Source organism: Mauremys mutica, chromosome 18, assembly GCF_020497125.1.
Source record: "Mauremys mutica isolate MM-2020 ecotype Southern chromosome 18, ASM2049712v1, whole genome shotgun sequence".
NCBI lineage: Eukaryota > Metazoa > Chordata > Testudines > Geoemydidae > Mauremys > Mauremys mutica.
The window spans coordinates 17,563,650-17,577,067 of record NC_059089.1 but is presented as its reverse complement, the minus strand read 5'-3'; the positions used below and the strand labels follow the sequence as shown (position 1 = coordinate 17,577,067).

At 51.8% G+C, this 13,418-nt stretch overlaps 1 protein-coding gene across 7 annotated transcripts in view; it reads right to left on the bottom strand.

The window, feature by feature from the left end:
- NTMT1 (N-terminal Xaa-Pro-Lys N-methyltransferase 1) overlaps window positions 1–13,418 on the bottom strand; it is a 147,857-nt gene that overhangs the window by 2,442 nt on the left and 131,997 nt on the right. For 2 of the 7 annotated variants that reach the window (XM_044992430.1, XM_044992429.1), the window contains exons 3-5: window positions 3,003–3,067; window positions 1,144–1,350; window positions 280–532 (exon numbers count right to left, since the gene is read on the bottom strand). In XM_044992430.1, the coding sequence (XP_044848365.1) occupies window positions 280–532; window positions 1,144–1,305 (415 nt within the window). In that variant the 5' untranslated portion in view covers window positions 1,306–1,350; window positions 3,003–3,067. Of the gene's footprint in view, window positions 1–279; window positions 533–1,143; window positions 1,351–3,002; window positions 3,068–7,937; window positions 8,116–10,243; window positions 10,287–13,418 lie in introns of those variants that run through there. The other 5 variants (XM_044992431.1, XM_044992428.1, XM_044992433.1 and 2 more) reach the window with 5 other exon arrangements.

Sequence of the window (13,418 nt, the reverse complement as noted above, 5' to 3'; positions counted from 1 at the left end):
AGCAGGGACCATGTAGAACACAGACCAGTCATGAGGAGCTGAGTACTGCTGTATCTGTGTGGGGAACAGCTGGTGTTCTGGTGATCCACCCCTAGACAGGTGTGTGGGTCAGTTCTGCAGATCATGGCATCACCTAATGGATTAAGGCAAGCTGTTCTACCTGCCCTCCTCAGGTAAATCTCACACCAGCCAGTGCATATCCTCAGTACAAGAGAACATAAGTAGGCTAGGGACAGCAGAACCGAATGGGCCTTTTCCATGTGGCAGAGGTTCTCTCACCTATTACCCACTGGATCCAGATGACGTCATAGGAGTTGGGCTCGGGGCTGAAGTCCTGCAGGCCGCAGCAGAAGTAGTTCCTCACTCGCCTGCCCTCTTCTCCCAGGTAGGTCCTCGCCTTGGTCAGGAAGTCCTCAGTCACATCCACCATGTCCACTGCTTTGAAGAGAGGCAACAGCAGCCTCTTGGTGATCCTGCCGATCCCAGCCCCACAGTCCAGGGCGCAGGTGGTTCCTGTCCTGTTAGGACCATCCTGAAATGAAAGTGAAAATGAGGGACAGGAGAGACATAACCCTGCCAAGAGGAACCTCAAAGCTCACAAGCTACAACAGAGGGACATGGCAATGGGTGCTGGGCACTGGACCTTGGCAATGCCAGCTGAGGGCCTCTTTTGTCATAGAACAGCACGGTCATGTTGCCCGGCAGAGAGGAGATCCTCTCAGCTGAGACGCCAACAAGGGAGCTTCCTGCCCCCTACATGCACAGTGAGACTCGGTTGGGCTGCATGGACACCTGGTTGCTACAGGTATTGAACTGAGATCATTTCCCAGTGGGCAGAGGTTTGGGGCTGGCTTCATGTGGCGTGATCAGCCAGACATGAGGACCACTCACAAATCCCCCTTTAACAGTGGGTGTGGATGACCAGCTAGGCCTTGAAGGCACTGGACAGCCAAAGGAAAGAGACAACGGCCCATCTTCCCCCTGTGCAGAACGGTCAGGTCTCTAGACAGAGCGCTATGGAAAGCTGTGGGGTGGGAGAGAGCCACTCAGCAGGTGTTTGGAGCGTGGAGGACATCGACCCACTGTTAAAGGACAAGCTGTAGGACACCTCCGCCCCTCCCCAGACGGATCCAGACCACCTACCCGAAGGAACTTAAGCAGGAATTTTTTGGAGCTGTTGATGTCAATGCTGGAGATGTGGCCGTACCCACCCAGCATGCCGTCCACCGTGGGCGGCACATCCTTCCAGTATTTCTCAGCCTTGGAATAAAATTCCATCTCATCCTCCACCACCTCGCTCGTCATGCTGCTGAGTGGAACTGCCCCCTGGGTTAGGGACTTACCCCGCTCCTCAAAAGAGAGGAAAAGGAAACAAAGATACGTCAGCCTGCCAGAAGCAAAAAGTCACTTTGCACCAAGAGCAGCACAAATCATGGAGACCAAGCAGGGCAACGTATTGTCAGGCCCTGTCTACAAGCCGCCAGTGTTCATACCACCTGGGCCCATTCTGAACAGGGTTAAATGATAAGAGTTTAACCACCGTGTTGTCCATGGTGATCTCAATTGCAGGAGGGCCTGGTTAATTTCACTTTACCGCTACTTGAGAAAGTTTTGGGCAGTGGCAAAAGCAGTGGAGCAACCTGCAAGCTCAGTGTATAAGTGCTGCACTGGCTTGCAAGCTGCAGTCTTCCCCGTTGCAGCTATCAGGCCAGGGTTTACCTTTCTTTTTTTTTCCCCAGTGAAAACTGATGCCTGGGACACCACCACCCTCATTAAGGAAGGTTTCCTACCAACCACCCGCAAACATCTTCTCCCATCTCAAAAGCCCTGACAACTTCTCTCCCTTCCTGGCATCTGCTCTCTTCAAATCCATACATGGGTTTGCCCTCTGTTCTTGGAGCTTACATCCGTCAAGTGTTTGCAAATCCATCACAGCCTCCCTTTAAGAGCTCCCAGCCAGGCTATGCATGCTGAGCTCTGCTGACCTTTCCTCCAAGTCATCCCTTCCTGCCCTTCTCGTTGACAGGGTGAAATTCTGGGCAGCGTCTTGGGGCTTTAAGCCACTTTTGCAGCCTTCCAATCCTGGGCTCTTCATGGGGCCGCCCGATGAGCCACAGCACGGCACAGAATCTCTGCAGCTCCCAACACGTCCCCCCCATCCCCAGCACATGCCCAGCTGCAGAGCTTGTGAGGGAGTCCTTGCAAGGCGACCTTTAAAGCAGATTTCTGCTTGGCCTGCACTGACGGAAGTCTCCCCCCAGCCAGATGCAGGCTTTTAGGACCTTTCAGCTCCAATCTGGCCCTTTTATGCAGCGCGAAGAGGCAGGCGCAGGGACGATGACCTCACCCCCAGTACCTATCTGGCAGTGACGTGCCCAGAACTGGACGCAACATCCCAGGTGCAGTCACACCATAACCAGATGGTCATAACCCTGCTCCATGATGTGCATTTTCAGAGGCTGAACTCTCATTTTCACTCACCCTTCCCTTCCTACCCCTGCCTGAAAGCCTTATGAGAGTTACATTTTATAGATTACATGTTTATCTAGGTTGACACCCCATCAATCACCCCCAATTACAGCCAGGGTAGCTAAAGGTTATTCTAAGCACCTACCTGAAGACCGTAAATTTCAGTCATGACCATAAGTTGGATGCTTGGCAATATAACAAAGTCAAGGTATAATCAGGAATACAAGCTGTAAATTCCTAAAGACATCTCATAATTCAAACCACTGAGGACTTGATTCAGTGCGCTGAGGATTAAAAACTAGATTTAACGTGGCCAAAGGGTAAAGTCAAGGACTCCAAACACCTTTACAGCGAAAGAAACAGATGGTTTCGTGGACTAACTTTCCTGAGAAATATAAAAATCTTTTCAAGGGAAGCCTAAAGAGCTTCCAATACCTGGCAGGATTTCAAACAGCAACAGAGAGGGAACAAAATAAAAAGTATCCAGAGACTAATAGCTCAGGGAGGTGGTAACAGGTTATGGGAAGTCTCACCTTGATCACCAGCTCGAATCCAGCTTGGGTTGCTAATGATGAAAAGCAGATCCCTGTTCTATGGCCTGTGTGGAAATAAATGGCTAGGTGTCAGTCCAGTGGCTATAGCGCACACGCAAATTCGATACCGCAAGCGTCAGCGATTAGCTACCATCTCAGCAAGGAACCATGGACCGAATGGACGGGAGAGACGGAGTGTCTCTCTCTAACCTGCAGGGGGCTCCTGCACGGCAATGCTGAGGCACCTTCAGGTTTGTGATCTTGGTGCCTGCACTATTCCTGTTGTGGGGATCTCAGCGGGTGTCAGTCATCAGGCACATGTGGAAGGGGCTCACACACTATGGGGCCGAGGGCAATGTAAGAACCTACAGAATAGGGCCCTCAGCCCCGCACCTTTCAGCAGCAGTAAATTCCCTTTAAAGACACTTACGATGCAATGCAACAAAATACTCACACTTGTTCCCTGATCGGGGGAGGGAATGAGTATTGGGTTCTATGCCCCAAATTAAACCCTCCTTTGGGAACTTGAGTTGGGCAGATTTCACAGCCCCAGACAGGGACACAATCCCATGTTCTACGTGTCCCTAAGCCTCTGACTGCCAGAAGCTGGGACTGGAGGCCAGGGGATGGATCACTTGATAATTGCCCTGTTCTGTTCATTCCCTCTGAGGCATCTGGCATTAGCCACTGTCGGAAGACAGGATACTGAGCTAGATGGACCTTTGACCTGACCCCTTACGGGTGTTCTTGCGTTCTTACGGTCAGGAAAAGAATGCGTTGTAGCAACCCTTCACAGAGGAGGTGGCAATATTCAAGTGCGACATGGGCACTTTAACGGCTTGTCTACATTACAAATGCTGTGCTGGTAACACCAGCAAATCTAGCTTGGGTTGCTAGTGACCGAAAGCTAGTGCCAGCAAAGCCGTCTAATGGAGACACAGCTTCTACTGACAAAAGTTCTTTCTCTGGCATAGTTACACCACTTCCCCGGACAACATAAGTTACGCTGGCAGAGGGACTCTTTGCACATACACTAGGGCTTTTGCCAGCACAGCTATGTCAGGCAGGGGGGCGTGATAATTTTCCCCACACTCCCTGCTGACATAACTATGTTGGCAAAACTCTGTACCGTGGACCAGGCCTACGAGAACATACCAGGTCCGCAGAGGAAGCACTGGGAGTTCGTTTTGCCCTTGGTATGTTAGGGCCTTACCCTGCTCCATGTGAAATTAATGAGATCAGGTACGTAGGGAAACAAAGACACTTAAGCACAACTCAGAGATACTAGTGTAAAACTGACAAGAATTTAGGCTGGTTTTTTTTTTTTGGATCCACTGCTCAGATCTGCCCCCGAATCACTGCAGGGATTGGGGCCCCTCTGTGCGTGCCTCCTTGCTCAGGCTGATAGGAAGAGGGAGTATCAGTGTTTGGAGGCCTGTGTCCGACTCCCAAAAGAAGTAAAGAAAGATACCCTAGTCACTGCTGCCCAGTCCCCAGTGAGCTCCCACAACAAACCCTCCTCCTAAGGACATTCCCTCCTCTTGGCATCCACGCAGGCATTTCACAAGCATGTGGGACACCTGAGAGTGCCAGGAGCGCAGGTGACACCGAACAACTGTGGCAGCCAACAGCTTCCTCCTGGGACGCTGCTCTGGTGCTGTCATATGAAACTGGCAGCCCAAAGCCAAAGGGCAGGTCCTGCAGCCTGGCTCTTATCTCCAGGGCCCCTATCTCCAGCTGTCAGGCCAAAGAATGCACTGACCCCAGCAGCCAGCACTCCAGTCACATGAGCATGCAGGAGTGTGACAGAGTACGCTAAATATACATCATCTGCCACTTTGCATGCCAGGGTAGTTCCAGGTTTCCAACCAGGCAAGCGCAGGAGAGCACTGACGGTACCCAGACGGTGCCAGCAATCCCAGGGCAGAGAACATGGAACCACATCTTCCCTGCTATTGGTCAAAATCCTGCCTCCAACAGGGTGTAAGTCCGGGCAGGGTCTGGCCAAGTGGACCCATGTCTGCCCTAGGGCCTGTCACTCTTGCAGCTACCCCAGTGGCTAAAATCCCAGCCTAGGCAAGACCCAAGAGTTCAATGTTTCAGTCCCTGGCTCTCAGAAAGACCAGCCAAGTGGTGCTTCCCCTGAAGAAGCGCCTGACTTGGCATGATGCTGTTTTGTTCTGTGCCCAGGCCCTCACCGGTCACTGCACTCTCAGGACAGATCTGATTGGTTCTACCTTCCTACCGCAATAAGAGTCAGGCTGGAGCAATTACACTGAACCCCCTTGAACCACTCTCTTCTGGGGGGTAACTTGCTTGGCCCCGGGCACACATACCCTTGTAGTGCAGCCAAGGCCTCTGATTGCAAGTACATGGGGAAATGTAATTCCCCCCGAGGGCAGCCGAACCAGCAGAGGGAGCTATAGAGTAAACAGGGTGTTTGACCGCCATATTAGTCAGCGCAGTGGTAAAGACACCTGCCCAGGCCCCATCGGAGTATTCCCCATTACTGGAGCTACCTGGGGGGAGAAGTACAGATCCGTATTTTGCAAGACTCAGCAGGTGGAAATAAACTCAGGCTCCAACCACATCCTTCTCATGTGAAAGGCAACCCCAGAACATCACACAGCACTGGCGACACACCAGCCCCAAAGCTGCGTACAAAGCTAAGGCTGGTCAAGCTTTTTGTCCCTTGCACCACCAACAAAAAGGTTCAGGGCACGGCGGCGATGCAGACAACTGTGCTTTTTCAGTGAAGGTTCCCTTATCTCCTCAACCTGGCCCCACATTTTCAAACTTGGGCCCATGTTTAGACCCAACTATCGGTGCTGGGCACCCAGAGCCCTTACTAAAACTGTGTGAATCCAGCAGCTGTTATTTAGGTGCCTAAATTCACGCACTGAGTGTGAAAACTCTGGCCCCGGTGAATGGCGGCACACCGCATTCCCCAGCATGCAGCGTGGCTGCTTACCGGGAGTGCCTGCCACTGCCCAGCTGGGGAAGCCAGAAGTGAACATGCCCAAGATGCAGAAATCCCACACGCCTCTGCAGGCACCCCCATGCAGGGTGCAGAATATGACTGCAATGACTAACCCTTGTGCCCCCCAGCGCACAGAGCAGAAAGATGTGGCTATGTACATGGTTGGGAGGTTTAACACCCCCTCTCCTTGCCAATTAAAGACCCCTGGGGCATAGGAGTAACAACCAGAAGATGCACAACTCCGCTAAAGAAGCAAATACCAGAGGCCTAGATTGGGGGCACACAGGTAGATGACAACTCCTCCAGAGATGGGAGGGAATGTGCCTCTACTTCCAGGCACAGTGGGGATCCAAGCCTCCTGGGAGTAAGTCCCCATTCACAGCAGCTCTCTAACCTCCTCCCCCATTTACCCTCTAACCCCATCCCCTGCAAACGCACAGGGACTGCCCCATGCAAGGTAACGCTGAACCCATCAGCAACCCCCTCCATGCAATGATGCCCCCTTCTCACAAAAGCATTCACAGCACGCATCAGCAGCAAGCACAGGGGAGCCATGCTGCCAAAGGGGAGAGGGAGAAACGGGGAGCAGTGTGGAGGCCCTGGGTGAGTAGCAATTTCTCTGCAGATCTTGCGGTATCAGTGGACTAAGAAGGCTGAACCCTGCTCGGGGGGGGGGAAACCAGGCCTACCCCCTACCCCACCCTCCTGGCAAGATGGCTCAGGGAAGCAAATCCTCTGGACTTCGTCTACTCCACCTGTTTCTCACGGACTCTAAGGCCACGTCTACACTGGCACTTATGTCAGCAAAACTTTGTCGCTCAGGGGTGTGGGGAAAAAAACAGCCCCCTGAGCAATATAATTTTTGCCAGCATAAGCACTCTTGTGCGCAGCGCTATGTCCGCGGGAGACGCTCTCCAGCCGACATAGCTACCGGTGCTTGTTGAGCAGGTTTTATGTCGACATTGGCGTAACAGAGCTACATGAGCGTTCTTACAGCGGCACAGTGCAAGTGCTCAACTCGACAATATATTAGAGAGATTTCTAAAGGCAGGGGAATGAGCCACAGCTCCCCGAGCCACGGACCAGGTAAACAGTACGTAGCAGTGTGGTTAAGAAGTAAGACTTTGCACCTACAGAGCACCTTTCATCCGAGGAGCTCACAGCACTGAGATGTCACATAATGCAAGCCACACAAAGAGATGTGTGCACACACACCCTGACCATGGGGTGCACACGGGTGCGCACACACACCTGGTGTGACGTTATTGACCATTTACAGGAGGAAAGCCATGTTTTGAGCTTTGGGGTGGGGATTTCCCAGCTCCCCTTACAAATAAGCTCAGCCAGGACTCTTGACTCGCACACACCCCTTGAGGTTACCCCCAAATCCTGAAGATTCACCAGGGGAATCCCACTCACGCTCCCTTGATTTTAGCCTGCTGTGTGTAAGGCTAATCAGTATCCTGCTGGCAGCAGGCTGTGGCCAGGGCCCTGAGATACCAGCCTGCCATGAGCAACCAAGGACCGAAGCCTTCCCCATGTGCCAGGGTCTCTTGTTGGAGGCCCGGCTGCCTGGGAGGCACTGGGGCCGCTGGTGCATGGGGTGTCCGGAGGAACCTGGGCCCGGGAGCTTGGTTTGGGGGTTCCTGGTTGATGGGGAGAGGCGGGGAGCACGGCGGGGGGGTGCTGCAGCCGGGGGGGGGGCTGCGCTCTCCAGGCCGGGAGCGGAGGAGGTGCCCCGGGGCACCCCGCACTGGAGCAGCCCCGGGATGCGGGCCTGCCTCTCCGCTCCCCAGCTCCCGTGCCACGTAGGCCGGGCCGGGCCGGGCCGGGGGAACGTAGCGAGCCCCGGGCCTGCCTCCTCCGGGTAACTGACCAGGGCAGGCCCGCTTCCCCCCTCCCTCGTCCCCGGGGAACCTGCTGCAGCTTCCTCCCCACCCCCGGTGCAAACTCACCCCGGGTCTGCAGCGCCTGGGGCTGAGCAGCTGGGGGAGGGGGAGCGGGGGTCTCCTCCCGTCCCAGCAGCAGCGATGCACCCCCTGGATTTCCCCCCCTCCTGCAGCAGCAGCAGCTGCACGCTGGCCGGCCTGCCTGCTCCTCCTCCGCTCGAGCGTAATTTCCTTAAATAGTTCAGAGTGAAAATCCCTCCCACCAGGGCCGGGGGGAGAGATTTATTCCAGGTTACAGCAGGGAGCCACCTACCAGGGGGAGGGGAGAGAGAGAGAGCTCCTTTCACTGCTCTTCTCGCTCCCCTGCTGGGCTCTGCCCCCGCCTCCCTCTCCGGGCCAAGGCAGAGCCACCTGGCATGAAGGCTCTTAGGAAACAGCACCAGGGACCCGGGCAGGTTGAGGCTGGCTGGAGAGTTAGGGCTGTGGTCAGAGCACACACAGCCCAGACTGAGGCCTGGCCCGTGTGGGGGCCCAGGGCCTCTGGAAATGTGGCCCTTTGTACCTCCGCATGGTAGTTTCTGTCTCGCTCCCCCAGCCGTAAGGGCCCCAGAGGGTGTTTGCAGCCCATGCCCGTGCAATCCGATCTGCGAACGTTCGACTGGCGCGGTGAGCTTTACCGGCGCTGCCCAAGCTAGTAAAGCGCAGCTGGCCCCTTGGTGTGTCTCTGCGCAGCACCGCTGAAATGCAGCTGCCTGCGGGGTGGAGAGTGGCGACCAATTCGTGCATATCGATGGGCAAAGAGGGCGAGGAAGGGAAAATTTGGGTGTAGGGCACCAGGGCAAACTTCCTGTTCTCAGGAGGGGAGGTATCCTGGAACAGAGGGTATGGTCCTGGACTGGAAGTCAGAAAAGCTGGCTTCTGCCCTTGGCTCTGCCACTGACTGAGTGACCTCTGGCAAGTCACATCACCTCACATCACAGCTTTGTACCAAGTTTCTCCACTTGCAAAACTGAGTATTGACAGTACTTGAGCTGCTTGGACTCAGGCCAAACCCCAGAGCCCCGAAGCAGGATTCTCAAACCAGGCAGAGGAACACCTGTCTCACAAGTTGGGCTCGATCCCATAGGTATGCGTAGAACATGCTTAACACAGGGTATGTGCCTGCCCCTGCGGGAGGGCTGGAGCCAGGTCACTGACAGGTAGAGGAGGCAGCACAGTGCCTGCTCCAAAGACAGCTTCATTCCCAGAGGTGGCTGCATTTCAGTAACGGCGTCGACAGGCAGATGAGTCCCTGAACATCTGCTCATGTTCACATATTGCGATTCTGTAAAGCTGCTCGGGGGTCTTTGTTTTTTTCAATATTGACTAGTAGGGGTTTTTAATGCTTATCTACCAGCTAGGTGAGCGATGGCCCAGGGTGAGCCATCACTCTATCACAGTATGTGAGCTGCTCACACCGTCCCTGTGAGCTAGGGGAGAGCCATTTCACGGTTGGGGAACTGAGGCAGAGAGACCAAGACCCGGATTCACAAAGGGATTGAGGTGTTGCCATGCTGAGCATGGCGGTGCCTGATTTTAGGAGCCCAGAAAAATCCCAGGAACTGTGATTCACAAAGACCAGGTTCAGCGCCTAGGAGCCCTGTACAATGACCGGGGAGTAAGGCCTTAGAACAGGGGTGGGCAAACTTTTTGACCCGAGGGCCATATCTGGGTGGGGAAATTGTATGCAGGGCCATGAATGCAGGGGGTTGGGGTGCGGAAGAGAGTGCGGGGTGTGGGAGTGCGGGGTGTGATGTGCAGAAAGGGGCTCAGGGCAGGGGGTTGGGGTGCAGGAGGAGTTGTGGAGAGCAGGAGGGGGCTCAGGGCAGGGGGTTGGGATGCAGGGTACGGGGGGGGTTCGGGGTGTGGGCTCCAGCCCGGCGTTGCTTGCCTCGAGCGGCTCTGGGGTGGCAGCAGGGCTAAGGCAGGCTCCCTGCCTGCCCTGGCCTCACGCAGCTCCCAGAAGTGGCCAGCATGTCCGGCAGTGGCTCCTGGGGGTGGGATGGGGGCAGGTGGCTCCGCTGCATGCTGCCCTCGCCCGTGGGTACCACCCCTGAAGCTCCCATTGGCTGCGGTTCCCCATTCCCAGCCAATGGGAGCAGCAGGGGGCGGTGCCTGCAGGCGAGAGCAGCGCAGGGTGGAGCCTAAACCTGGGACTTAGGCACCTAAGAGACAACACCCCAGGTCCTACATAGGCAGGGAATTGAACTCCAGGTCTTCCAGGTGCCAGACTTGATCCCTGACCATCTGCCCTCCCTGCCAGTCATTGAGTGCCAGTGCCATGGGCCACTTCAGGGAAATAAATGATAAAAAATAAAAATCAAAGAAATTACCTTCTGCTGGAACGTTTCAGTCACATGTTACCGTGGATACAGGGTTCTGTTAACAGTATTTGTCTCTCCCTAAGAATCACTGACAGGTTCAGTAACCAGTAAGAAAGCAGCATTTCAGCCTCAGTGTTCCATAGGGTGTGTCTTTTTAAAATAAATGTACATCATTTTGCAAACAAGAGTGTGATGTGGGGAAACACCAGCAGGCCCAGGCCATTCCCTGCCGGGTCCACTGCTGATAAAAGAAACTTGTGATCCCCAAAATAAGGACAACAACCCACAACATACCAAGGTGGAGTCAGTCACCTCAGACACTTGAGCTCAGTAAACTCAGGAAAAGCTGTGTCCACTAAGTTTGGGATTTCAAAGTTCAGGAGTATTGGGATCCAGAGATCTGACCTGAGCCATAAAATCTGGATTCAGAGCCAGACTTGTGGGCAAAATGTTGGGATCTGAGGTTTTGGCCTATCTCTAAGGAATGAGAAAACATGCTTTAAATTGTTCACATGTTCAGCACATATGAACATACTCACATGCCCTACTGCAAGCACATGCAGTTGCACTCCCCACACTGTCGCACAAACATGTAAGCACATCTTCACACCTCTAACTGAGAGAGTTAGGAAGAAACTTCCTTCATGGATAGGTTAATCCATAACTTCCCACCTCTGGATTCTTGCACTTTTCTCTGAAGCAGGGAACTGAGGAGGTAACAGCGTATTGGAGAAAAACAATTGTGGTACCAATCTTCGAAATAGGAAAACAGAATGATTCTGGCAATTACCATCTTTTAAGTCTAATTTCAAACTTTAATTGACCAAATATTAAGAGAAAAAAATCTGCAAGCACATCTGGAGGATAACGAACAAATCATGCCAGATATATTCGGTGTTCTGAAGGAACTCAAATATGAAATTGCAGAACTACTAACTGTGGTATGTAACCTATCCCTGAAATCAGCCTCTGCACCAAATGACTGGAAGGTAGCTAATGTAATGCTATTTTTTAAAAAGGGCTCCAGAAGAGATCCTGGCAACTACAGGTTGGTAAGCCTAACTGGGCAAACTGGTAGAAACTATAGTAAAGAAAGGAATTATCAGACACATAGATAAACATGATATGTTGGGGAAGAGTCACACAGCTTTGGTAAAGGGAAATCATGCCTCACCAGTCTATAAGAATTCTTTAAGGGAATCAACAAGCATGTGGATAAGGGTGATCCAGTGGATATAGTGTACTTGGACTTTCAGAAAGGCTCTGACAAGGTCCTTCACCAAAGGCTGTTAAGGAAACTAAGTAACCATGGGATAAGAGGGATGATCCTCTCATGGATCAGTAACCGGTTGAAAGATAGGAAACAAAGGTAGGAATAAATGATCAGAAGAACAGCAGGGTCCCCCTCAAGGATCTGCACTGTTCAATATATTCATGAATGATCTGGAAGAGGGGGTGAACAGTGTAGTGGCAAAATTTGCAATCTATACAAAATTATTCAAGGTAGTCCAAAGCAGACTGCGAGGAGTTACAGCGGGATCTCTCAAAAGTGATGACTGGGCAACAAAATGGCAGATGAAATTCAACATAGATAAGTGCAAAGTACTGCACATTTGAAAAATCATCCCAACTATGATTGTCTCTAAATTAGCTATTACCATCCAGGAAAGAGATCTTGGAGTCACCATGGATAGTTCTCTGAAAACTTCCCATTGAATGCAGAGCAGCAGTCAAAAAGGTTAACAGTATGTCAGAAACTATTAGGATAGAAAATAAGTCAGAAAACATCATCATGCCACTATATAAATCCATGGTGCACCCACATCTTGAATACAGTGTCCAGTCCTGGTCATCCCATATCAGAAAGGATATAGTGGAACGGGAAAAGGTTCAGAGAAGGGTAACAAAGGTGACCAAGGATACGGAACCGCTTCCGTACAAGGAGAGACTAAAAAATCATATGATTGTTCACCTTAGAAAAGAGATGATTAAGGGGTGATATGGTCGAGGGCTATAATATCATAAATGGTGTGGGGGGAAAAGTGTTATTTACCCTTTCCCACAATACAAAAATCAGGAGTCACCTGATGAAATTAATAGGCAGCAGGCTTAATGCAAACAAGAGAAAGTACTTTTTCACACAGTCCACAACCTGTGGAACTCATTGCCATGGGATGTTGTGAAGGCCAAAAATATAACTAGGTTCAAAAAAGAACTAGATAAGTTCATGGAGGATAGGTCCATCCGTGGCTATTAGCCAAGATGGCTAGGGACAGAGCCCCATGCTCGGGGTGACCCTAAATCTCCGACTACCGGAAGCTGGTAGTGGAAGAGAGGTGGATCGCTCCATAATTGTCCCGTTGTATAAACGCCTGCTGATGCTGTATATGGGCCACTGTCAGAGACTGGGTGGGCAAGATTGAGCATGGTCCGACCCAGTATGACAGCTCTTGTGTTCTTATGTAATTTTTATTGATTGAATCACAAAAGTAGCAGATATAGTAAATTTTGGATTTCAGTAAGGCATTTGACATGGTATCTCACTAAACCTTATGTGGAAAAAAATAGTTCAAATTAGCTTTTACACACTGTCTTGGTAACTGAAAACTACCTGAAAGACTGTCATAACAATAGTACTGTAATACCTCGCTCTGATATAGCACTTTTCATCAGTAGATCTTAAAGCACTTTACAAAAGAGGTTAGTATCATTATCCCCATTTTACAGATGGAGAAACTGAGGTGCAGGGCAGAGAAGTGACTTGCCCATGGTCACCCAGCAGGCCAGTGGCAAATCCAGGAATATAGCCCAGGTCTCCTAAATCCCAAACCAGTGCTCTACCCACTATACCAGGGCTGCTGATAAATGGCAATGCAATGTGCTGTGGGGAGATGGCCAGTGGGGTGCTGTGGGTTCAGTATTGGGCTGGTCTTATGTGAAATCTTCATTAAAGAACTGGAACTGGGTTCAGTAGCACAGTAACTGAACTGGGAAAGGATCTCAAATCGGGGAGTGATGAGAAAGAAGCAAGAACAGAGACATAATGCAAAGGGAGCTAGAGAGGATAGAAATATGGGCAGAGCTAGACTGGACAAACGGAAGCTAAAATCACTGCTGTTTAATAGAAAGGAGACCCTGGCAGAGTGGTAACAGTGACAGCAACATTAGGGTCATACTGGACAAT